This window comes from Corvus kubaryi, unplaced genomic scaffold (genome assembly GCF_017639235.1).
Source record: "Corvus kubaryi isolate FWS band 111438036 unplaced genomic scaffold, C.kubaryi_AGA036_p1.0 split2-37374, whole genome shotgun sequence".
Classification (NCBI taxonomy): Eukaryota; Metazoa; Chordata; class Aves; order Passeriformes; family Corvidae; genus Corvus; species Corvus kubaryi.
Window position 1 is genome coordinate 5,770,725 of NW_024582082.1, and position 27,198 is coordinate 5,797,922.

At 49.6% G+C, this 27,198-nt stretch overlaps 1 protein-coding gene across 2 annotated transcripts in view; it reads right to left on the reverse strand.

The window, feature by feature from the left end:
• The window catches only part of JADE2 (jade family PHD finger 2), a 69,435-nt gene extending 44,209 nt beyond the window's left edge, over window positions 1-25,226 (reverse strand). For both annotated transcript variants that reach the window (XM_042014457.1, XM_042014456.1), the window contains exons 1-4: window positions 25,108-25,226; window positions 21,408-21,465; window positions 18,862-18,947; window positions 7,554-7,711 (exon numbers count right to left, since the gene is read on the reverse strand). In XM_042014457.1, coding sequence (XP_041870391.1) covers window positions 7,554-7,711; window positions 18,862-18,947; window positions 21,408-21,465 — 302 coding nt within the window. In that variant the 5' untranslated portion in view covers window positions 25,108-25,226. The remainder of the gene's footprint in view (window positions 1-7,553; window positions 7,712-18,861; window positions 18,948-21,407; window positions 21,466-25,107) is intronic.
• Between the last annotated feature and the right edge of the window lie 1,972 nt (window positions 25,227-27,198).

A 27,198-nucleotide genomic window follows, 5' to 3' on the forward strand; every position in this document is an offset into this window, starting at 1 on the left:
ACCATCCACGTGCAGCTACGCTTGTCTGCGTGCACTTCACGAAACCCCAGAATGGTTTGAATTGGAAGGCACCATTAAAGATCACCTAACCCAAGCCCCATACCATGAGCAGGGACACCTTCAACTAGATCAGATTTTCCAAGTCTTCTTCAAGTACACTGAAAGAAACCACCTACCAGCTCTCCTCCACCTCCCCAGGGTCCTGGGAACATAGTGAAGCTCACTTTCCAGCAATACTTCACCTAAATTGAACAGGATTATCCACAGCAGCACCAAGAACTGAGCAGCTATTTCTGCTGCTGGGCTATCCCGCTCCTCCCGTCACTCTGGAGAGCACTTAAAAGTAATAGTTCCTTGCATTGTTCAAAGGGGACCCAAGGTGCACTAAATCACTAAGAGGTGATTTCATTAGTGCTGCGGTTGCAAGCCCAGCAATCACAGCTGCTGGGGTTTGCCTGGCTACACACTAAATCCATGGTTCTGGATGGAGAGCAGAGGCAATGGAGTGAGATGTGGAGGCTCTCAAGGCTGTACCAAACCAGAGTCAGTCCCAAGAGCTGTAAACCTTGTTACAGAGCAGCAGGAAATCAAGCTCACTCATTCTATACATTTACTGCTGAAGTACACTTGACTTTCTGTGTGCTTGATCCAGTATAAACCACAGGCATCCACCACTGGGAGGATTAGCAAACATTCAAAATAAAAGTCCAAGTGGCTCAGAATGAGGTAAGAACAGGCTGGATTAACACATTTCCCATAGCAAACTAATAAAGGTGAGGACTTGCTGAAAGCCCACACAAGAACTTGTCAAGCAGAGAGTAAACCAGAAATGATGACAAGTAACAGGCAGAGTAAATCACACATACTCCGTTGCAAAGCACTCACAGGCACTGGGCATGAGCCAACAACCTCCTGCAGCACCAGTACCACCCTCTGCAGCATCAGTACCACCTTCTACATGGCCCAGACCCTCTGAACTGCTGCTGCCCTGGGTGTGATTCATCCCATCCTAAACCAGGTACCTGGAACACTGGCAGGACAGACCACCCTGTGTGCAGCCCATCCCTCCCCACTGCCTGCAGGGACAAGGGTTGCCTGAGCAGATCTGACTGGAAACCTCCCTTTCCCAGTGGCAGAGCTGGAGATGAATCTCACTGATGTTACATCACTAGGATTATTCTGCTGTCCTGGATCAGTGCCACTGCCCAGCCCATCCTCACCACAGCCAGTTGTCGCTGTGGGGGTCCCCAGGAATGGACAGGCAAGGAGCTTTCTTCTCCCCACACACGTCCCAGGGCTTGTGATCAAAACATTTAGGCCTAGGGCAGTTGGGATTTTAATTTCTTTTAATCAGAGCACAGTCTCTGAGGGAAGTGTACATGTATTTCTGGAGCATACCAGAACCCAGGCATATTTAAGGGCAGGCAGCCACGGAATGGGGATAACCAACCCAAGAAATAGCCCTTTGTAAAATCGCCAGCATGCCATCTGCAAGCTCCAAACTCACACATTTTTCATGATGAGCTGGAGGGAAGGGAAAAAAAAACAGGAAAAAAAAGGATTATGTTAAAAAAAAAAGCTCTGCTCCAAAAGCTACTCAAACTGCTGCAGAATTTTGCCTGCCCCTTCTGCAGCAAAGCCCAAGGGAAGCTGCTGATGAGTCAACAGCCAGGCTGCGTCGCCGACCGAGGAAAGGAAGTCCAACCTCACCACTCAAGAACAAAGTGTGCTGGTTCATCGAGTACACACTGAGAACGCAGCCTCAGGAAGCCCTCCCTGGGCTGGGAGCTGCAAGGATACAGCCTGGCTGCCAGCCAGCACTCCCGAGGGACGGGGAGAGGTGACGTCCACACATAGCTGGGACATCTGCATCGTGCCACCCTGCTGCTGGCCACTGCTCCTCAGGCTACCATGCTCCACAATGCAGCAGAGACTGCTCGTGGAGGGATTTTCTCCCTTTGCTGGAATCGCTCCCTCGCAGCGCTGGGAGTTCTGGATGCAGCACCCAGCCCTGCGAGGAGGAGCTGAGGTGTCTGTTCACTGCCAGATGGGGGGCAGGGATGTGTCCCAGTCCTACACCCACTACTGGTGCACCAGTTCATTCTTCTCCCCACCTCAGTACACTCATCTCCAGCACTGCTTCCCACAAACCTGCTCTGCATGCCTCCTCTTCCACTGACACTGGTACTGCAAAACCACAACCTGCCAGCAACTACATACCCTTGTAAAAAGCTGCTGGAACTCCTGAAGATGCAGGGGCAACTCCTTATTAGAGTTCAGTAAAGAACAACACAGCTCAGAGGACACGAACACTGACCAGGCAGCCCCACACCATCATGATCCAGCCAGCCCTGCACCAGCTGGATGTGATCCCACAAGCACAGCAAGGAGCTGCCTGACCTGTGCACGTAGCCATTAGAGAAGGACAGAGGGGACTGAGGGAGGAGGACAGGACAGGGACACAGACACCGGCCAACGCAGCAGACGGCATTTGTGCTGGTGCCGCCGCCATCGCTGAGCTGGTACTCGCTGAGGTTGTGCCTTCCTGTTGCCACAGCACTTTCTGTTTTCTGTTAAAACAGGGCCACAGCGACGATGCAAGTATAGATCGGCAATGCCAAGAATATCTGGGAAGCCTGCCAGCAAGAAGCAGTCTTCCTGCTCATCCTCCCGCTGTGTGCAAATTCACAGGAAACAGAATCTACAGCACATACTAATGTGGCTTAATGCGAGATCCAAGAGTCACCTCGAGATCCTGCCTGCATCCCTGTCAGCCTGGGGAAGGAGCCACATGCCAAGAACATTAAATCATTAAATAAAGAAGGAAATAAAACCTGTACAGGTGCATTAAATCCCATGTAGGTGCCGCTGCTTTATGAAGTGATGCTCTGCTGTGCAAGCTCAACACGCTGCCAGCATCGCCACCAGTAGCAAGCCCAGGTCAGGCCCTGGCACATCCGCTGCTCAAAAATGGCTTCAAAGTCTCCTATGAGCACCCATATCAAACCAGCAAAGTCCACATCCTTTGGGGTTTACTGTGGTGTGACTCTGGGAATACAAAGCTCATATGAAACATCTCATTTACAACAGGAGAGGTACCCAAAGCCCTGATGCTTCCAAACTGCTGATAACTCCTACCCTTACTTTACCTTGTTTAATCCTTAAGCTGTGCTGAGATGAGCCACTTTGCATCCAACACCCAACTGCACCCCACACCAGACTGGGACCTTGTACCTGGCTCTACTCATGTTGGAAATCTCTGTGCCTCTGTTTATACAACTGTAAAATAACTGCAGACCTCACACAGGGGCTGTAAGGCTCAGCTCTGGTTCAAGAAAGCCAGTGGAGATCCTTTGACTACGGGCTCTAGCAGAGGTGGAATACACAGTACCACTGGGATGTAGTGTCACCACCACCCAAATCCCAGGTGGATGACCAGGCACATGGGCACGGGATGCCAGCCTGCCTGCTGGAGGGGAAAGTTGCCCTGACTACTCATTCCTGATAGCTCCCATCTGACTGAAAGTGGCTTTTATCACCACACAGGAGCCCTTCAAGCTCCAGGCAATTCTCAGGCATGTCACAATACAAAATAAAACTCTTTTGAGTAGCCATGAGCCAGAAGTGATCATGGAGAGGAAACAGCTGATCTCCTGTGCTGCCTCTGATGACCCTGCTGCCAGCAGCATCCTCCTGGAACAACAAGCTAAGATATGCTGCACCTCTTCCCTCCCTGCTTTCCTCACAACTGCACTGCAATTTGTGCTAACCTAGAAAGGACCCTCGAGTTTAAGGTGGCTCTTAGTGGAGGCATTTTCAGACAGCTGCTTTCTAGGGAAAGCATTCCTTAAAATACAGCTCTTGCCTTCTGCCTCACCCCCAGCTTTTGACATTTTACAGCTCCAGTAAAACAAAATGTTTTAAAAATCTAATTTTCAGCTTTGGAGGCACAAAACCTAGAGGCAGGGCACAGGCAGGGAGAGCCAGTTTCCAAGCAGCCAGGCGGGAGATGAAAAGAGCAGCAGCGGCTGCGTGCACGGCACCTTTCGGAGGGCAAGATCCACCTCTGGAGCAGGAAGCGACTCCTGCACACTCCACGGCACAACCCACTGGCTGCCAGTGGCTCAGCCCAGGAACCAACTCCTGGGCACCAGCATGATGGGCTTGGGATTATTCTGCAGGCTTGTCTGCTCACCAGCTCCCAGGGCTCCAGCGTCTTCTCCCCAGCCCCCCCACCTCCCTCTAGGAATTTCACATGGAAGTGGCTGTCAGAAGTGACAACATCAGGACTGGATTAGCACAGGCACCCCTCCCTAAGGGCAGGATGCTCTGTTACACCTCTGAGATAGGGGAAAGCAGAGCACTGACAGTGAGGAAGAGCATCAGCTGCTGGGCTCCACATTTCCAGTCTACAAAAAACATCAATGCAGGGACTTTTTTCAGCAGATTAAAGGAATTTGGATTGTTCATATCCGACACAGAGAGGATGTTTGGTTTAGATGAATTTTTTTGTTTGAGATGGGAAAACTGAAAGTTTGGAAGCAAAGGAGGAAAGTAATGCAGAGGCCACGGGGCAGCAGCCACAGGGTGGGAGCAAAAGCAGCAGCTCAGGTAGGACCAGCAAGGTACCTGCTCCTGGGATGGATACTGGGGTAAATTATAGCAATTAAATGGGGGAGGTAAATGGAATTGTAAGGCCTTTTAAGGCTGTGCTCTGAAAGCAGATGAAATAGTCATCTCTTGCAAAAAAGCATCTGACATTCCTCCGAAACAGGGCAAGATGCAAGAGGGAGTTGTCTAACCCTGGAGACAGCAAAATGACTGCAGTCTGCACTGTCCATGGCAGTCCAACACTGCCCTTTCCATCTCCCATGCTGCCCTCTCCACCTCCCATTCTCATATCAGTGGCCCAAGTGGGAAAACCTTGAGGGCAGGGATGCTTTGGGAGGAAGAGCTGCTTAGCAGAAGCACTACATCTCTGCTATGGCTTCTGGTGTGCATGTGGAGAGATGCTGTCCTGATTAAAAAAAAATCTGGCAATGTCACTGCCTCTCCCCCTGGGATGTGCATTATGGCTACAAACCAGGTGCAACCATTAACACTGCTGTAAAATGAGCTCTTCATTCTACTCCCATCACACTGGGGAAGGCAAAATATCCCAAACAGGCATCTGTCTGAGGACAAAGCCCTTCAGGCCATGCTTGCTGTCCTGCCAGCAAAGAGAGATGGTTCAGGCAGTTGAGACACAGTGCAAGACAGACAGGAGAAGAAAGAAGAGGAAGCTGAAGCTGTGGGCAAGCAGCACAATCTCCAAGTAGCCCAGGAGCAGCCTGGGATGAGCAGGGCATGATACAAACTAGAGGAGCTGCAGAAATCCACCTGAGATTAGCTAGGAATGATGGAGCCAGCAATGAGCATCTTTGAGAGGCCACAGAGAATGAGTCAGATTTCAGAATTACAGAATGGGTTGGGTTGAAAAGGACCTTAAAGGGGTCATCTAGTTCCAGCTCACTGCCATGGGCAGGGACACCTTTCACTAGACCAGGTTGCTCAAAGTCCTGTCCAGCATGGCCTTGGGCACTTCCAGAGATGCAGCCACAGCTTCTCTGGGCAACCTGTGCCAGCACCTCACCACCATCACAGGGAAGAAGTTCTGCCTAATATCTGTTGCTTTAAAAATAAAACAAACTCTTCGTAGAGCAAGTCTTGAACTCAAAACAATGTTGAGGTACTGAAGAAAGAGCTGGAACTATTTCAGAAGGCAATTCATCAAGGATTGTGGCAAAGTGCCAATTTTGAGAGTAATCAAACAAGCAAAATAATCCCAAGAATTAGAAATTCTTCAAAGGATAACCTGACACTGGAAGTGAAACTTCACACTCAAGGTGAGTGGGCAGCACCTCCAGAAGCCAAGGGCGTATCATTGTGGTGACGGGGGTGTCAGACCAGGACAGACTGGGATGGGGACCTGGGAGGAATGACCTGTGCCAGGCATCGCTCTAGGAATACCCATGTATGAAAACATGCAGCAGAGCTGCTCCAGGACCCCCAAATCCAAGGGCCTGGAGACAAGCAGAGAGCCATATCTGCAGCCTGTCCCGCACCCCAGAAGCCCCTGACTGTGAGGTCTGGGATGCCAAATCCCACTGCTGGGAAGCAGCACCCCCGGCTCTACATGGGCACTGCCAGCCCAGGCAGTGCCAAGCTATCACTTTTCTTCTGGAAATAGCCCCGGCACGAGCCCTCAGCTGGGAAGCAGAGCACTGGTGAGGCCAGACTGCGGTTAGCTATCAAAGACAACTAAAAAAAGATATTTCACACACCGGCTTTTTTTTTCCCTTCTCTTTTTTTTTGGTTGCATTTTTTTTTTCCCAAGGATTAAATCAACTCAACAGCCCCCTTTACAACTTCCCTTTTGATGTGTTCAGACTCATTAAAGTTTCATTTCTTTCTCTGTTTTCCCCAGGGGAGGAAGGGGAGCGTACACAAAAGTTTATTTCAGAAGTGGGGTAGGCAGCTGCAGCAGGAGCAGCTGCTGTTGCTGTGGGACAAGCGGAGCCTCCACCAGCCTCTGCTCTGTGTCCAAATCCCTTGGCAAAACACATCCCCCTGCAGGCACTCCGCTCCCATGAGCAGCCCTGGCATCACCCTGGCACGATGCTTCACGAGTGTTTCTGCAGGATGCACACACGGTGTCACACATCACGAAGGGAAACACAAGAGATGCAAAGCTCCTGCAAACCCTGTGGGGAGTTCTGGGTCTGATCCTGCAAGTTTTCAGATCCGACCCTGCAAGTTCTGGGGTCCCTTCCCAGCCTGTTCAGTTCCCCCCACTGGAAGCACCAGCCTTTCCCCCACAGCTTTGGCCACTGCCCTGGGATAATCCCCCACACACATCAAGGGAGTAGCAGCTCCCCCATGTTTCCTTCTTGCCTGAGCAGCTGTTTAAGTGTCTATTTTAAAACTCAAGTTCCCTATTTTAAAATAGCTAATGAGCCCCCGATCTCTGCTGACAGACGTCGTCTCTACAAGGTCTGGGAGATGCTTCTCTGTTTGCTGGGCTCCTTTTCCCAAGCCTTGAATCTCAGCATGCCCAGCACGTCTCCAATCCACACAAACACGGTAAAGAGGGAAGTTTTTAATTTAAGGGCCAACTCCTGCTTCCCTGCCACGAAATACCAGCAGTACAACCACGTACTCCTAGACAGAGATGCATCAAGAAGCCAGGCAGAGGCTGGCATTCTGCACAATTTTCTGTTGCTATTTTTTTATCGTCCCTTCCATTTTATCAGATCTTTTTTAAAATTTCCTGACCAAGAGCAAACAAGGAGCTGTCCCAGCTGGCCACTGCCCAAAAAAAGCCACACACACAAGAGGGACTTTTCAGGATGCGGTGGGAGGTCCCCGTGCATCTCTCTGCAAGCCCAGGATCCCAAGCGCCACCTTTACATGCTCTCTGTGCACCCCACCAAGGCAGAGGGAACCCCACACAGAGGACCAGGTAGAGGGGGCCCCATGGACAGAACCAGATGGAGAGGACCCTGCCCACTTACCTGACCACAGGCTCTGGGATGGCTTCAGCACTTGCTGGCACTTGGACGCCCTTCTCCCACTCCTGTCTCCAAGGGTCAGCCAGAACGTAGTACTCGTCAGGGCTCAGCTGGAAGGAGTCAGGGATCTTCATGGCTGTTATCAGATCCGTCCGAAAAACCTGCACCGGAAAAAACCCCATCCTGAGTGCAGAGATCTAGCAGAGGCTGGGGGTGCACGTGCCCGGGAAGGGCGTCCTGGGGAAACTGCCCCCAAGGGACAGCACAGTGGGTGTCTGCATCACCAATGGTGTGGCTTCAGGGTGTCACTTTAGGTCCCTTCAGGGTGAGCTTTGGGCAGGGGAACATGGCAACAGGCAGGGACTCCCCTCCAGCCAGGCAGCGCCAAGGGCCCAAGCCCTGCAGCTGTGACCCCTCCAAGGTCCCCCATACCGGGCAGTCAGGAAATCCAGCCACTGGGTGTGAGCTTGGACAAGATGCAAACTGAAAATTAGTATTAAACTAAAGAAACAGGCTGCTTTATCTTAGGGGACTGATGGCTTCAGTGCAGCCGCACGAATCCACTCCAAATGCTAACGGACGTACGGCAAGTGAGCTTCTCCACGTGTGGCCTTCACAGGGAAAATTATGTTCTTGACATGAATGAAGATGTGGGAAACACAGAGCCACTTTGTCCCAAGCACCTTCATGTCCTCCTCATGTCACCTCACCATTCTGAGCACCTTTGTGTTCCCTTCAGGTCACCTCCCTGCCCCAAGCACAGCACCTTCATGTCTCCATCACAACACCTCATTGTCCTGAACAGGGACGGACAAAAGCTGAAGGTAAAAAATATCCAGCTAAAAGATTATCTCAGTGCTGCTTACACATCCACAAACACAGATTTTTCCTGACTCAGTAAACCCCTTGTCCTCCCCGTAGGAAAATCCTCTAGTCCTTCAGTCAGTGAATGGGCTCATTCTCCATCTCACTCCTGGCCCTGCAGCATCTTCTCCCAATATACAAGGATGAAAAAATCATTCTAAAAATATGCCTCACTGTAAGTAAGGTTTTCCTTCCAGAGGGTTGCCTGACAGCAATGACTCGTGCAATCCTGCCTCTTGCAGCATAAAAATAAATTGTAAATGAAAATGGATGATTTCTCCTCTCTACCATCTGCTATTAGTTGGAATAATAACTGCCAGTGCCAGCAATCCTGCCTGGACACCATCTCGCTCCATCCCTGCTACTTCTGCATTCCTTCCACAAGGCTGGGATGGATCGGATGTTTTCTTTGGATATTGTTTAATCTCTTCACAGTCTGTTCTCCCAATGAGAATTGCCTTGTCAGAATCACAAGAAACAATACTACATAGTTTTACCTTTTTTGATACAAAGATAACACACTTTGGAGAGTATTTGGGAACCCAAATCGGCTGAAACACAGGAAACTAGACGTTAACTAAGACCACTGAGACCAGTATTTAGGTCAGTTTGCTTAATCCTCAGAGTCTCAGCTGCTAACCCAATTAGAGTTAAATACGATATATAAACAACCTTTGCTATGTTGGGACCTCTGAATTTTACTGGTACTTTCCTCCTGATGCAGCTGTTTGGAGACATTTTCGACTACGTCTATATAAACCTCATTTGAGCTGGTCAGACATAGTCCTGGCACAACACCCTTCAACAAACATAATTAATAGCCTATATATTACAGTCAGCTGAGTTTGGGAAAGATCAGGGTCCTTTAAGTCTCTGTGTGCTACAAACACATGGTTATAGACACCACAGTAACCTTTTAACACACTGCCAGTGTGGGGAATTAAAAAAAATATTACGACAGGCATTAATTAAACGTGAGAAGGGATATGTGAGGTATCATAGTCCCTCCAGCACTGTGGGTCTGTGTATCCAAACAAGCACAGGAATCCCACTGAAGTGTGTTTTCTAAAATACAGGGCAGAAATACACCCTGTTCTTGACAGCCCTGTGCTGACAGGTCACAGCCTGGGTCAAGAACATCTCCTTAACCCAGTTTCAGTGCCCAGCTCCAATGAGGACAACGTGAACCTGAGTAATCCCTCACTCCTCAGAGCTCTCAGCTTGGGTGGATGAGATGCTCCTGTCCTGTGCCTGGACCACACAGGGCTGAGGCCACCATGGGGGTCAGTGCCACCTCCCTGCTCTGGCCACCAGTACCATTCAGTAATTGAACCACAGAATCATTAAGGTTGGAAAAGCCCTACATGATCATCAAGTCCAACTGTCAAGCCAGCACTGCCAAGCCCAGCACTAAACCATGTCCCCAAGAGCCACATCCACACGTCTTTTTAATTCCCTGCAGGGATGGTGATTCCACCACTGCCCTGGGCAGCTGATGCCAGTGCTTAACCACCCTTTCAGTGAAAAAGTTTTTCCTAACCTAACCTTCCCCTGGCAACAGCACAATACTGTTATAGAAAATACTGTTTGGGAGACATATGCCCTGAGGAGTTGTGGTCAAAGCCCACAGTGGGATGGTTTTCAAAGGTGCAGGGCACCCAAAAGCTTTTCTAAACAAACTGAACTGGACCCTACCAACATGTGAGTACCCTCCTTCTCCCTCACTGCCAGCTCAGTTGCCTCCTGAGGACACCTCCTCTGATGCTGCAGGGTGCAGGAGCATTACATCCCTCTTTCATGCAGACAAATACACCCAATTCCTCCAGGAAGCTGCTCAGGGCAGTGCTGGCAGTGCAGGGCAGGATGGCAGCATGCTCCTGCTTCCCCCTCAGTGCACAGACCTGGCAGCCAGCTCCAGAGCAGTGGAGAACATGGGACTGCCCTTTCTAGGACAACCAACCATTGGGAGGGTCCAGCCATATTATTACCCTGCCCTGAGGTCTCCCCAGGAACCCACAGCAGCTGTGGCCTTCCCAGAGCCTTACCCCAAGCAAGGATCCCCATTCTCTTTTGCTAGGTCAGCACGAGGTTAACCTAGGCGAGGTGAGAGGCCCTGTCCCTTTGGGGCAATACCAGGGCTGGGCACCCATGGCACAGTGTCAAAATCCCAGCCCACCACCCTCCTCCTACTGATGAAGAGGGAGGTGGAGGAGCCTGCACCGCAATGGGACCAGCCCTTGGTATAATTTCTCCCCTCTGCATGGTGCAGATCCCAGGCTCGTGTTTTCCTGCATTAAGTCCTCCCCAAATTCATCCCTTCTGGCTTTTCAGCTCGCATCAGCATAGAAGCTTAGTTTTAATTTTAAGCCAAATAAGCACGATTGTATCTATTTCCCTGAAGATAAGGCGCATCGCAGGCTGGATTTGCAATCTCGCTATTTCATTTATTTAGTCCTTCTTGGAAAACAGATAAGCTCACCCATCCGATGGCAGCATGCGCGCCCGCACTTTATCACAGCGACGCCTCTGTCTTTTCATGAAGAACTGGATATGCTCAAATTATTAACTATCAAAGCAGAACACTTTAGAAATGATAGAACAGCACAGAAATTGTAAAGGAAAGCAGATCAGTTGGCTGGAAATCTCCCAACAGCTAATACGCTCAAATTGTAATCTAAATGTCTTTTTGTTTTGAATTGTCTGGGATTAGGGTTGGGAAAAGACTCAATTATTCTACTCAAACTCTTCTGAATTATTTATGAAAACCAAATAAAGGACAAATTGGGCACTGATGAACCGAGGACCTGGCGATGAAGAGAAAGTTGGGTACCAGAAAACAAGCAATCTTCCCTCAATAGGAGTGTTTACTGTTTCTCCCCGGCCGTGGGAGCCGACAAATTGTCTGCTGCCCTGCACCCGCTCCCCCTGCCACTACCACAACAGCCCTGGCCAGGCTCCGTCCTTCCCTTTCAGTCCTGAATGGGATCTGGTTATTGTCTATCGATCTGCCAGCAATGGGAAAGGCCAAACCAAGATGTTCCTTTATTACCTCTGCTTGCTCAGGAAGCTCACGGAGGTTTAGTGATGCTCAGAGATGCATCACACCAGTGCCCAGAGCCAGCCTCTTCCTTTGCTACTGTCAGCTTTAAAGATGGGGAAAAAGAACATGAAATTTCAAAATCCCAAGACATTTTTGCCTCTATTTCCAAAAGAAATGGACATAGAGTCCAGGTTGGTGTGGTTGTACAGCCTCAGACTCCAGGCAAAAAAAGGGATGTGGAGAAAACCTTCATCTCCCTTGTATCTCACAGGTCAGGTGAGCCTGGACTACCCACCTCTACTACTTCCCCATCCTTTCAGCCCACCAGTTTCTGGTGTTGGACCAACTCACCAGTAGAGCCAGTCCTGGCAGTCCAGTAAAATTAGAAGTCACTGGGATGCCATAGCCATGGTGTTCCAACAATGTTCCCGAACAATATATCGGTATTTTTGTAATTTCTGTAATTTGCTATTTTGAAGCAGAAGCTGCATTGCTTTTACCTCTCAAAAATATAAAAAACCCCTGAGCTAATTAAATGTAACATCCTCTGATGTTCACATCCCACTGCGACACTTGGATCCAGACTAGTATTCGAAGGATGCTCATGTGAGTATGGCAGAAACCTGCAAGGCAGGGGTTGGATTTGGCTCCTCCTTGAGCCCCTGGCACCTTGTACATCAGCTGCTCCACCTTGGCGAGGATCTGCTGCTTCTCCCACCGGACACAGCCCTGCAGCCTCTCCCTGTGCCCTGTGACAGCTGCGAGGCATCTCCAGGAGCCCTCCATGGACCAGCATCAATTTGTCCAACACTTGGACAACCTCAGAGAAAAACACCTACCCCTGGGAGATGCCAAGGCACACAGTGCCTTGCCACAGCAGGAAGGATGATGGACACACCATGAAGCATCAGAAGTGCTGCTCCCTATCCCCCCCTTAGCTAAGGACTCCCAGGCTGTGCTGCTTTCCAGCATTCTCCTCCTTCTCTGCCTCTCCCCCATCACCATCCAGCCCCTCTGAGAGCCTCTCCACCACCTTTCCATGCAATTCTTTCATCAATTTCCAGGCTCTGTGAATCACTCACAAACCCCTCTTAATGAAGTGGCCGGCAATCTCCCTGCCATTCAGCTCCCACACCACGTGCTCTGTCAAGGACTTGGCTTTTCCAGTGACTGTACTGTAGGTCTAAGCCTGCCAATTATCCCCTTTGCCCCAGATAACCCACCCAAAACCACCAAACTCCAAACGTGGTAATGACTTTCCACTTGTACGAAACCAGCTCCTGGGTGAGAGCCAAAGAGCCGGATCTGTTTTGGGCTTTAAATCGAAATGAAAAGAAACACTCGTCTAGCACTGGGTTTAATTAGCTTTAAAGCAGCAGCCAGCCCAGGGACTGCTGTGCCGGATCCGGCGCAGCCGATTGCGCCCAGCGAGGCGGCACGGCCTCGGCATCCCCCGGCACGGGTACCTGGCTCCAGGCGCCTGCTGCAAACCAGCCCGGGAGAAACTAGCTCCAGAGGGACCAGGCAGCTCAGCCCAACACAGATGGGTTCCAGCAGGCCAGTTCCCTGCACACCAGGCCTCCTGAGCTGGCGGGAATTCTGTTACACATTTTCCCCCACATCTGCACCCAGCTGACTTCGGAGCTTTCAGACCTCGCTCTTGGGTCAGAGGAATAAGCTCAGTCCCTCCTTTCAAGTCCAAGGATGGGATGTCAGTATTTAACACACAATAACATCTCTGTCCCTAAAAGGTTTTAGTGAAAAGAACTCTTTCCAAAGCACTCCACACTGCAAAGCAGTGGTACAAAATGTAGGAGAAGAGAAGCCCAAAATGAAGTGCATGCAGAAAACACAGCACCCACTAGGGTGAGGGCAGGCAGGAGAGGTGAGAAGGGATGGTCACAGCCTGCATCCGAGATCTCACCTTTGAATCCACTCCCTCCATCACCCAACAGATCTGTAATCCTCCCCAATGCCCTCACACCCACAGCAGCCACACGGGATCTCACAGTGGTGATCTTCACACCCACAGCACCACATGGGATCTCACAGTGATGACCCCTCCACAGCAAGCAGGGGTGGTGGGTGCTCCGAGCATTGCTCCCAAGCAGGGGCAGCAGCAGGTCACTGCAGGCAGGGTGTGGGAGTGCTTCCTGACACTGAGATAACAGGTTTTCTTCAGGTTTTGGCTCAACACTCTTTTTTTCCCTCCATGACTGCAGTCCTGGCAGCTGTGTCCTGCACATCCCCCAGCCATAACCACCTTCCTCTATCCACACTGGGACGAGGGAAGTCTCCAGCTGCCTCATTCGCAGGACTCCGTCCTCATTTCCAGCCAGCTCCATTAGCCCTTCACTCTCTCAAGCATAAAATTGTTTGTTATAGCTCATGAGTCACAAGGATTTTTAGAGAAAGAGAAAACAACAGGAACAATGGGAGTCCTGGGAATAGTTTTTGGTTGTACGAACTGTCTTGATATCAGCTTGAGATGGCACCTAGGTGGGTGCAGCCCTGGCTGCCCTGCCCCACTCCCCTATGGACCTCCCAGTCCTACATCCCTGCTGTTCTATCACATTTTTCCAGCCCTTCCCAAAATGAGAAGGACATCTATACTCAGTAGCAACGTTTTGAAATGCAGCAATGCCAGGAGTGTGTGTGCAACCAGATATTATGTGCCTGTGGGGGAAGAAATCCTGAACTCCCATGTCCATTTGGGAGCCAGCCTCCTATCTCTTCATCTAGTCTTGTTTCCTCTTGAAATTCTGAATGTTAAAGCTTCAATGAACAACAGAACTCAAAATAGGAACAAGAAGCATTTTTGTCCAGCCCTCCTCAGCATTCAGAAGACAATGGCTTTAATCTGTTATCCCAGCGCTGGCATGGGAAAACTGACAAAGCCAAACTGCAGTCAAACCTTTCAACAGAGACCGATTTCCTCCCCATCCAGCCCCATAAAAGCATGCCCAGTCTTGCTTGGCCACATGCATTAAAGCTCTTCTCCAAGCATGGAAGAGTACAGCAACTGCATTCACATTGCACTGGGTGACTATATACCTAATGCAGGAGGAAAAAACCATGATCCAATGCAGTAAGAATTACTTTTTAGAAGGGAAACAATGAGAATGTTTATTAAGAGTTAAATCCTTGTAAAGAGATATAAAAAGGCGCCTTTCAAAACACGGAAGTAGTATCTAAACAAGGCAAGCAGAAAATAATGTAAATTGTATAAATTTGTGGTTTCCCCTTCATCCTGAGCCCTGCCTGCAGCTGCAGTCCCCTCGCCTCCCAAAGGTCCAGAGTGAGGGAGAAGGGCAATGAGGACGTCCGGTGGGATGAGCTGCACCTGCACAGAAGAGCTGAGACTGTGCAGGGCTCTTCAGCTGAGAAAGGACGCCTGGAGGGCTGGCAGGCAGGTGTTCTGCACAAAAAAAGCAGGCTTTTGTCCCTCCAAAATATATTCCAGCAGTGCAGGTGAGCACTTTGGATCTCAAATAGCTCTGGAGCTAATGACTATCACAGCAGCTAAGGCAGTGACTCAGAGGCAGCATCCGAGGGAGTCCCCGGGCTGCTGATGGCTGGGAGATAGAACCAGCAACTATCATTACACACTTGCCTTGTTCTTAGATTCTCTCCTTAGACACTGACAACTGTTCCCTGTCAGGAACAGGAGAGCAGCTTGATGACTGCAGTCAAACCAGTGAGGCTCGTGTTCACATCCCCAGCAGCTCTACAGCCAGGGGCAGGATTCCACTAATGTGCCACTAACAGAAGCAGAAATCCGTCCTTCAGGCATGTCTTATTCCCTGCTGCAGATTCAGATCCACGGCTGGGATAACCTGAGCAAGCACTCCCTCCTTCCAGCTCCCAGAGTGGGGAGCATGACCAGCACCTCCTTGAAGGGACCCGGGGAGATGGGTACCAACCACCACGCTCCATTTGCAGACATGTTAAGATACAAACAAGCACTAATGAGATTAATTAAAATCACCAGATTGGTACTGCTATCACTGCAGATGCAAGAAGCTGTTGGCAGCTGCCCACGTCCATCCTCTGCCTTCAGGCAAAGCAGTGCAGCAGAGCCATGCCCAGGGCACCGTAAGCATCAGGTTTTAGCCCCGAAGGCTCTGCTGCCCAGGCAAGGGATAGGGGAGGACGACTGTCACCTCTGTGAGGGAGAGAGCCAAGACAGAGGCCTGATGCCTGGGACAGTCAGGAAAGAGCCTGGGCAGAGCCCCGTGACAGGCACAGATAAATATAATCACCCCCCCTGGCAATGGCCCCTTCGCGGATGTTTACAAACAGCTCAGTACTTTTCCATGTTAAGAAGCTTGTTTTTCCAGATGCCTTGTATTGGGTGGTTTTTAATGTGTATAGTTAATCCCTTCTCACAGTCTTTCATAATAAACATCACCCCCTGACCTGACTAATAACTATGTAACACTAGTGCTTTTGATTTTTTTATCTCCTGCCCGGGTTGTCAGGGAGAATGCATGTTTCTCTGGGACAGCAGCTCCCAGAGAAATGGGGACACAGCTTGGAGAAGGGCAGGACAGGTTGGTGAGTCCACACACACATAAATCCCCTGTTCCCTCAGCCCATCCTCCAGCATGGCCATCCCTCAGGACATACCTGCACCCCCTGCAGCTCTTGATAAAGCTGTAAGCCATGTGTAAACCTGGACTTTGAGTTACTGTTAGAAAAGATGTGTCCAGCCCCAAAACGGCTAGGGGTTCAATACATGCTAACACATTCATCCTGCTCTCCCTATTACTCTCCTGTGGCTTCCATCCTCAGCAGGATGGACAAGAGAAAAAGTGATTCACTATTTCATGTGAAGTAGTTTGACCGTGGTGTCATTTATGTTTTACATTTCTCAGTACTTGCTCCAACAGGACATGATGCCCATCCCAGTCTATGCCTGAAATCCCCCAGTGTTCTTGGGAGGATGTGCCAAACCCTGCAGTGTTTCACATATGACAAGCAGTGGATCCCACACATGGACCAGACGGGTTCATGGGTGCTCACAGGAAAAGCAGAAGTTGGGTTACACATGGAAAAGTTTGGAAGATGCTGTTGGAGAGGAAATTCATACTGGAGTGACTTCCAAATCATCTCCCTGCACTGCTGCAGGTCTTGGAGTGATTGGAGTGATACTATATCCAACCTCAGACAATCTCCTGACCCCTGGTTTCAGCTGGCGCTGATTTCCAGCAGACCTAGACACCAGCAAGTGCAGGGGCGATGCACAGTGAGGGGAGCACAGCTGAGATCTGGACTGTTCCATCTGCTTGTGTACCCACCATCTTTTTGTAGAAGATGGTTTGTCAGCTTAAGCATCCTGGCCAAACTCCAGCTGGAGTAATCACACATCGCCTCCCCAAATTCCCCTGGAGTTTCAGTTCAGATAAGCCACAGAGGTTTGCTTTCTGTTCCAACTGCTGCTAAGCTGGGCACCGTTCAGCTTTTACTCCACTTTATTTGTTCCACAGCTACATTTCACTGAGAACCGTCCTGAGGGGATAATGCAGCATGAAGCAGAGGGACGAGCCCTCTGCAGACATCTGCCATGGACTGAGATCTAGTTTTCACTCCAGCTGTTGTAGAGCAGCAACTTGGATCCAGGTCTTACCATCCTTCATCAAGTCCAGAAGCATTTTCACTTGGAATCTTGGACTTATATTCAGTAACAGCCAGGTAAATTCCTAGATGGCTGATTAAACTAACTCATATTGGAGACAAAAATGTGTCTGCATCAGTGAGGCAGAAAGATGTCCCAGCTCTTGAAGGAGGATTTTACTGGGCAGCAGCAGGATGGCACCCATGACACTGTCGTGACACATGAGCCACATCCTCTCACATCTAACATGGGGCATCTCTGTGGCAGGGACTCCTGACAGCACTTAAAGGGTTCATCCAAAGCCTTTATGAACACATCAGGCACAGGGATAGGCAGTTATTTCAGAGAGGGGTAACGGTGCCACAGGAGGAGGAGATGCCCTAAATGCTTCACTTTCCAAGAGAGGATTCAGCTCACAGAAATCTCCCCCATACCCACACTAAGAGATACATCTATAACCAAAACCCAAACAAAAACCTAAACAGTGCTAATACTCAATTTTCCAACAGCCTTGTCAGCAGTCAGTGACATCTACACCCCTGGTTCTTGCTCTCTGGAGTGTTTCCTACTAACTCAGCTGGTAGTAACAGCTTTGCAGTCCCTCTCTTTACCCAAGGCACAAATAATTTGGACTTTTTCAGTCTGTGTCCTTTGCCAACCGAGATATATCAATGTAAACCTGTCAGAGCAGTAAGAACCAAGCGCAGCTGTAATTCAGGCAGTGACCACAGGAAAACCTCAAAATCTCTACTCAGCTTGATGCAAAAGGAGGATGTTACAGAGGTTTGTGCTCACCAGGCCACAGCGTCAGGAGAGGTGAGACGCGGAGGACTTGGGGAGTTCACATGAGCCATGCCAGCTTCATCTGCTTCTAAACTTAGCGCTGTTTGACTCCAGACCCCAGTCCAGAGGGAAGGGAATGTGAGAACAATGTCCCCTCTGGCTTTGCTCACGCTGCTGCTGAAATGAAGATGACCACTGCCAAACACTGCAGTTGCTACAACAGCAGCTCATGCCTGGTATAGTTTCCATGGCTAGTGGAAATGTATCCGAGGCACATAAGGAAAACAGGACACAGCACCACCCCTTTCAGCACAGTCCTGGGGACAAACAGCTCCTCTCACCCAAGGCCCAGACCCTGCACTACAGAGCCAGCAGGTGAACCTGGGCAGTATCCCCAGAATGGGCAGTACTGCCCATACCAGCGAGGGGAAACCCTGCGGCAAGGTCAGGCACTGATGGCCTCAGCTTACTGCCCTTGAGCCCCATGACAGGGGGAAACCAACACAACACAGCACAACACAGTCTGCAACTCAGCTGTGCTGTCTCTCATTTCACAGCCCTCCATGCCTCCCCCTTGTCCACGGGGAGGAGTCTCCACATCACCCTCCCCAGTGCTGTGATCTGTGCCATTAATGAAAGAGCACCCAGGCAGGCAGTCAAACCAGGGAACCTTGGCATGCAGACACCCCAGTACTGTAGGACCTCTCAGTCCCACGAAACTTAACTTCTCTTTACTTCCATCAATAGAGATGGAGTGGACACAAGGACCCCCACCCTTCACCGGAGATGCTCATCACATATCCCCGTCAGCTCCCTCCCCGGGAGAGCTGGGGTTGACACGGCTGTTGGGAGTTGTGGCTCTGCAACAGGGGCTCTGGCTTCTTGGAGATGCCTTATCCTGGCACCTATTGCCCATAGACAGCCACGGGCATGCTGGCTGCCACATCTGGGCAAGCACAGTCCCATGGGAAAACTCTCCTTTGGGAAAAGCCTAAAAGCCCACATACCTCAGAGGGCTTCTTCTCCTTCTGCCGTGACCAGGGGGATTTGGTATTCGGAATTTTGGAGCATCTGGAGGTTGATGTGGTGTGACCTGCAACAAGGCAACAGAGACAGGTTACCTGGGAAAGAGTCAAAGTTTTTTCCATACTTTTGTCACCAGCCCCACTGCTACAGCCTCAACCAATACTTTGGGTCAGCACTAAGAGGGAGTAACACCTTGACATGACCTTTTTTTTGCGCAGTATCATCACTCCTGCTACCACCTCTGAAAGGGAATGGTGGCTAAGGCCTCAAATGTGATGGAATCACTACATTAGTGATCTTTATTTCCAACCCATTTGTGTCATTATCACTTAAATATAAGACTGTATTTGTTAGTAATAAATAACAAACTGACTATTGGAATTTCTGCAAAATAATGATGACAGTTCAGTCTTCTGTATTACGAGGACCCCTCCATATTCCACTATATAAAAATGTTTCTGTGAAGTTGCAACAAAGTAACTATCAACAGGCCTATTTAACACTGACTTTATCCTTGGAGAGCTAAATAGGAGGAAACAACGCCATGCACATAAGCAACACCCAAACACGATGGAGCCATGTACATGAGGACCTCGGGAAGGGCTCTGGCCAGGAGCTGAGCTGACTCAGGGATCAGGCTGTGGTACCACTGTGGTGGGAAATGTCTGTTCTTCCACCAGCTCAGGCGGTTGAGCCCAGGTAAATCTCACATGCCTATTTTTGCTGGCAGGGGAAGAGGCACCAGCTCATCCTGTATTTTTTACTTGCACTACTTTGCAGTGCACTTTCTTGTACTTCATAAAATGAAGACCAAATGTGGGGACATCACTTGCTTCCAAAAGACAGCTTGTTTTTTGAAGTGTCAGGCTAGATGTCATTAAAGAGGGTGCCATAAATATGAAATTCTTTATAATATTTCAGAGCATAACAGGACAAAGCCCAGAGCAAACATCCCTGCGCTGCAGCCACATGGACACGCTGCTTTACTCAGAGAGCGGCTCCAAGGAGTGCAGTAGCAGCAGCTCCACAGCTTTCATCGAGAGATCAGCCACTACTTTCTACCTTGCCCCCTCTTCTCAAGCTAAAGTCTGATGCTACAGCTATACAGGCTTGGATAACACACCACAACTACCCTTTCCTGACAGAGGCATGAAAAAGAAGGTCACCACTCTGTTTACAACTATCCTGCAGGAGAGCATTTGTCAACAGCTTAGATATCACCTGCAGCATAAATATCCAAGCCCAACAGAGATAAGGCCATGTTGTTTAATACCATGATTAAAGATGCCTTACCCCCGAAAGGCAGCAAAGCCAGCGAGCACAGCTCGGCTCCATAAGCCTTTGAGCATCTGGGGATTAGGAGACGGGAAGTTCGGAGCATGGCTTCCAAAACAAACCCCTTTCTGAGATAGGGATGCTTCATTTGACGAGAAGCAAGCGGTGTTGACAGAGCCTGAAACACCTTCTGCAGGCACAACTCAGCCCCCAGGCCCCCCAGGGCTCCAGCAGGATGGGGGTCCCTGCTGGCAGCCAAACAGCAGGTTCCTGTCGGCAGTTGTGGTGCAAACTCCACTCACACTGACAATTTTTTTGGCTAAAGCTGTGGGAACAGCAGCCAAACCCAGCAAGATCAGCCTTTCCATAACCCCCTGTAATCTCTCCATCATCCTGTTAGGAAAAGGCCCAGAAGTTTAGTGTCTTTAGTAAAGTCCCTTTCGCACTCAAGATATCCAGCAGCCAGATCCTGTAAAGTGTGGAGAGCAAATTCCCAGCACAGCCCAGATGAAGTTACTGTGACATTTGTAAGAAAACAAGAGCAACTAGTAAGAAACTCTGGAGTCCAGACAACGGATTAGGCTGGTGCCTCGAGGGTACTGAACACCAAGGCACTGCGGTATGTCTGCAGTGGGCGAAACCCTGGGATAGGTGGGAGAGGAAAGTGCTCTATTTATAGCCAAAATTCAGCACATTCGCACGTTTATTGTTGAACACATGCTTCTGTGCCTTCCTGAATGAGGATGGAGTGAGGTAGATGTTGAAAAGCAAGCGTGGGCTTGCAAGTTTTGCTGGCTTGAGCCTTACCCTTTTCCCACATCCCTCTTCAGTTCGCAAGAAGGGAACAATGTGGCTCCAGTTTTACTCTGACTCCAACAAAAACTTCCCTTTCCCCCAGTACAACCCAAATCAAGAGCAAACTAGTCTCAGGCTGCAGCTCACAGGAAAGGACAACTCATCTACACAGGGTGTTTGCTGCTTTGTTAGCAGATCTGCAATCAGCAGCTCTCCTCACCCAGACTCCTCACACAAGGGAGACACTCTCATCAGTTAAGAGGAGCCACAGCCAAGTGTTTAAAGAAATTGATATCAGCTTGTTGCTGCATTTCTGACAAACCCAGCCCTGCACACAATTCATTGTGCAGACACTTCCCAGTAAATGCAGTTTCCTCCACTCTTTGTAAAGTAATTATTCAAGCATTTTGACTGCTGGAGGTGAATCTTGTTCAAAGCTTTGAATTAAAGGCCTTACTGTCAGTGGTGTCTGAATTATCACTGCTGATGGAGTACTTGCGTCGTTTTTCTTCCATCTGTAACAAAAGAAATTGAGCATTACACTTGATGTCCAGAAAACTCATCTCAGCACCAAAGCACTGCAATCTGAGTACCTGCACACCCTCTCACCCCAGCACCAGTCAGTCCTCACCCTCAGGACAGGTAACTACCCAGAGGCTGAAAAAAAGGGAAGAAAACAACTATCACTGATTTTTTTTTTAATTTTAATTGTCTCTCTACCACCTGTTTCCACTCCCAGGAGTTACAGTGGGTGCATTTGGATCACTCAGCTTTGCATGGAAATTTGTCTATGCAGGATTTGCCTCCAAAAGTCTCTTCCTCTGCAAGAGCACTGCCAAGGGAGGAAGCTCCACCACGGACCAGAAGATGCCCTACCAGGGACCGTGGTGCTGTTGGACGGGAGAAAAGATGTCCTGGGAACCACTTGTCTGAGCTGCAAAGTTGAGAAGTGCGAAGACAGAAGAATGGAAACTGCACACTCTCGGTATGTCTGCAGGGGGAAGTACAAGCATCCCAGAGCTGAAGAGGACCCCTCTGTACCACAAGCCTGGGGTTTTACCCTCTGACTCATCTTCCCATTTAGCCGGTATCTACTTTTCAGACTTCGGGAGTATGTGTCACACAGCCCAGCCCGAAGCACTTCCCATCACTGTGCACTGCTCTGCCGGAGCTCCCCCCCGGCAGCACTGCCAGCACCAGAGCTCCCGGAGGTGAGCAAGTGGCTTCTGCACAGCTGCTGTGATTTCTCCATCCTCTCAGAGCTAAAATCACAGCAGCGGGCACCACTGCACTGATGAGGAGACCCGTTTCAAGCTCAGCTGATTTGCTTTGAGACTCTGAACAAGCCACAGGAGTGCCTGAAATCAGCAGGTTCTCCTGAACTCACCCCGTGGGAACTAAGCTCTCGGAACTCAAAGTCGAAGTAGGTGCTCCAGGAAAAAAAAAGAAGCTATTTCACCTTTTGAAGATCCAAAGTTGACCAATGTGGCTGATCAACATGGCCCCCCATACAGGGCTGGGATGGAAAGGGCTACTCATGGACCAGACAACTATCCAACAGGCTGTGAGAGCCAAAATACATCCACAGAAAACAATCTTAACCTCATGGAAATCTTCCTAGTACTTTCTGAGATATTTTCGAAGATTCTGAATGTGTTGATACGTCATACCGACTATTGCTTCCACAAATGGTAAGTGGGAATGATAATGAAACACTGGCTTTGTGTGGTTTGGTTGCAGCAGGTACAAGCAGCGCACAGACTGGGATAGCATGCTAGAGCACGACATTGCCCCCCAAACATCAGGAAATGTTCCACATAAGCATATAAAACCCTTGCAATAGCCGTATTTTACAACAGATGTGCTATCATAGCATTATAAGGGAAAATACTACAAAGTATCCTAAACATTTTAACTATCAGTGTTGTGGTAAGGCATTGACCTGTCAAAACATGACTTAAAACACTCCCTAAGAATATGGCAATATCAATACTTTTTCCCTGGTGATTCAAGGAGAAACAGATGTTATTAAACCAGCCTAGTTCCAAGTAGCCATTAGATTTTGCTTGGGGGAAATGAAATTGAAGATAGCTCTAACTGCAGCTTACTTACTTCTAGTGAAAATCCTACCTGAACCTTTTAAACTGGTTCCTACTGGTCTGAAGTGGCAGACAGACATCTGGAGCACAAAGAGCACTGCTTTTACTGATTCTGGACGTCCTAATCACAGAGATTAAATAAGCCAAAGCCAAGAGGGGAAAAAAACCATCTGAGCTGAAGTAAAGGAATTCTACTGATAGCCAGTGAGATTTCCCAGGTTTCCCATCTTTGCTTTTACAGCAAGACAGCATCACCAACATCACTCTCCTGGCAAGGCAGGGAAAAAGGTTTACAATCAATGCTCAGCACAGGTAGCAGGAGGCTGGCACTGATACATATGAGGAGATGCACTGATCATCCCTCTAACTGAACATGGTCCCTGCACCCTGCTTCTGTCCTACACCTGCCTACAGAATTAACACACTCACTACATACCAGGATGAATTGATATTCAATACAGAAGTGGTTCATATTGCAGGTAAAAATAGTGTACTTCAGTAAATCATTTTGCCACTGTTTGGCAGGATCCAACACAGCATCCTCCAAACCAAACTGCATTAAAATTTCTGAATGGAATTCTGGCTTGAGCAAAGTACGGACATCTCTGAACAGCAGCACTGAAAGGCTGGGTAGGGGATGGCACACAAGGTACTGCATGCCTGAAGGGAGCAAAAGTTTTGGCCAAAACCAGACCATTGCAGAAGATGGTTGCATTCCAGGCCGGGCTACAAAGATGCTGTTTCCTGAGGGACTCATCTTGAGCAGCCAAACAGTAGTAAAATACACAGCACTTAACAGAGGAATTTACTGTAGAAGGGTAATTCGGCCATTTCCCCATCTGTATCCCAGAGTTATAAAGTCTGATGGTGGCTGAGCTCCCACCACCCTTTTGGCACCCGGGGTGGGGCACGGGGGGACCCACTGCCCACATCCCTCCCAGGGCTGGAGCTCCAGCTCCCACAAGCTCTCAGGAGCAATTCAGTTGGTGGATTACTGAGCAACTTAAGTCCCCACAAAATATGGTCTCTGCTCCAAAATTAATCTTTTGTTTACATTAGAAGTTAATTTCACCTTTAACTGACCCATTCCCCACATGGCATCATTATTAAAGTCATAAACAAATACCAAAAAAATTTGTAATACTTTGAAAAGGTCACTGTTAGGTCAAACTTGGCCCAAAATCTAGGTTTTACAGAGCCAGAAACCAAGTGAAAGGTTTCTGTGTAGGCTTGCTTAAAAAATTCAAACAGAAACAGATGTGGGTTTCTTTTATAAACAAATGAACATCCCCCTGAAGTGTCTGCAACTCAAATCCACAGGCATAGCCCTGGCTAATGCCTGGAAACCAAAAAACTGAACTGCTTGCAAACCGACACATGTTTAGCATCGCCTTTGTTCAAGCTGAGAAAGGCAGATAGATGCTAAACCAAGGAAGATGATGGCCCTTCATCAGCCTAAACAAATGTAAATCACTATGTCCTTGGACAAATTAGCACCAGGATTGGTGCTAAAATGGAGATGATGGCCTGAGGCTGGCTGGTCCTGCCTCACAGCAGGGGAAGGTTGGAAAGAAGCTCTTGGGAATGCAATTTTGCCCAGCCCATGCAACCTGGGAGAGGTAAAGGCAACAGTACTCCTGGCACACAGCGATGCCTGTGCCCAGATACTGAGCTCAACTGGGCACACTGCCAGGGACAGACACCCGCTCCCATCCACACTAAACCAAAATGCCTCATCCAGCCTTCAGCCAGCGCAGAAATCTTCCTCTGCGGACCCCTCCACCAGCCCTGTGCTCTGGGGAACCCCCTGGTGTTTCCCAGCTCCCTGCAAACTCTTCTGCACATCAAGTCCACGTGGGATTTGGAGATTTTAGTGGCATCCCAGCACCCTGTGCAGGGGCTGTTTCCGAGAATGAACCATTCTGAATTGTGGGAAGCAAATAGAGAAATTCATACATGCCTGTACTCCCCACTTCCACAGGGAACAGGCACAGAAGCCTGCATAAGTTGCAGAAAAAAAAAAAAAAAAAAAAAAAAGGAAAAGTATTGGGTCATCACCTCTTCCCAGCCTCCCCGCAGGTTGAGGGATGCGCCGTGCTCGGTCCCCGCGCCGTCACCTCTGACGCTGTGAGCAACCCCGGCTGAATGATGCGCTCTGTTTGTGAGCTGCAATGAGACTGCAGAAAAACCACTTCCCTGTTTGTTCTGCCAGCCCAGAAATAGGAACACAAACAGAACATAGTGCCCCCAGCGGCACGCACACGGCTCCGGCCACCGACCCCGCGCCGGGGACCCCTGTCCCGGACCCGTCCCGGCGCCCGTGCCCGCAGGATGACACCGAGCCATGGGGCTGCTCCCAACGCATCCCCTCAGCGCTTCCCCTCTGCCTTAAATGTGTTTTTCTCTCTGTCTAGGAACACCAGCCAGTTGTTAGAAAGTGTAATAAGAAGGGTGGAGGGCTGGAACATCCCAGTCTGTACACCGTGGGAGGATTGTCCTCGTCCCATTGCCTTTTCCCATGAACAAATTCTGGAGCCAAGTGCTGCTACAGGAGGCTCTGAGAGAGCAGCAGCATCCCCCAAATTGGCACAGTCCCAGTGTCACAGTAACAGAAAAACAAACTTTTGGACCAAGGGATGCACAGCAGCAGTGCCCACATGAGCCTCAGCAAATCATGGTGCTCAGCCCCCACATCTGGGAGGAAGCTTTTTTTAACCTCCCTGGTAGCCCTGCAAAGTGTAAGTGCTAAAGGGCAGGATCCTGGTACCCAGAACAACCATTTTTGGGGCAGCAGAAGCCTGCCCCTGCCTGCCAAGGCTCGTATGTCCCTCACCTCCTCTACAGGCTGCTGCCAGCCCCAGCTTTCCAGCAAAAACTCAGGTGCCCTGGTGAGGAGCAAGCGATCCCTCCTCTCCTCCACACCAGCTCTGCTGTCTTGGCTCCCTGGGGCAAAATTTAATCTCATTTCAATTTAAAACAAAACAAGCCCTCACTTACTTCCTGTGCTTTGCCTTTCTCCACATTACAAGGGGACTTTTTTGTCTTTACTACTCACGTTTATAACTTTACTTGCATCTTCTGACTCGTTACCTTCTAATTATCTATTTTTCTTTAGAAAGCCCAGACAGAGCACAGGTAACCAGAAAGGTTACTGAGGGCACTGGGGCCACCCCTGCCTTCGGAGGGGAAGGTGCAGGCAGGGACACAGGGCACGAGGAGGGATATCGGGCACAGCTTCATGCCCACAGTCGGCTGCCCCATCCTGCAGGTCTCTAGAGCATCAAAAACTCAGAGGAAATCAACAGGAGCTACAAGCACTCCAGGATTTGTAAGAAAACCCTCAGAAAAGTAAAGACCTGATCTGAAGGACCACCCACCCACCAACTTTCACAACTTGGGTGTCAAACACTACCAGCAGCTATCAATACTTTAAAGGAATTGCATCTCCTTGCCTACAGACCCCTTAACGTGTACTCTCCTTCCTTTGCTCCAAGCCTACATTTTTGAACATCAGCCTCAATTTTCCTAAGAAAAGCAAATTTAACCTTCGATTTAACCTTTCTGCAAGCTATTTTTACTTTATCTCAAGCTTATTTTAACCCCAGTAGCCAATAAATGCGTAAAGGTCAAACACCATTCCTAAAAGCCGGGCGCCTTACCCCTGGGGAGAAGGCTGAGATCACTTAATTTTTTTTCCCCCAAGGAAAATCTCCTCTTAAAAATGTCCCAGCGGTTGGAGGGTCCTGGCTCAAGCCCTTCAAAACAATTTTCACTGTGGGGGCTGAGAAGGCACTGAGAATTTTCCCTGTGAATGCCATACCCTCCTTCTCTTCCCACTCAAAAAGCGCTCGAAATGTATAGGTACGGAGAGAGCGGACTTTTTTCCCCCCTAATTGCAATCGAGGTTGACAATTCAGCAGCCTCCCGCCTTTGCAGCGCTTTCCAACTTCCAGCTCGCTGCTCCCACCCCGGGCGCGGGGCAGCCGGGGGGGCGCTCCCAGCCCCGCAGCCCGACTGGGAAGCGGCTCGGCAGGTGGGGAAGGGGCAGCAGCGCGGCGGGGGCAGCGCGGGCGCCGCCGGCTTCCCTGAAGGGTGCGGGAGGGAGCCTGGGGAGGGGGCAGGTGGCCGGGGAGAGAAGGGGGGGCAGCC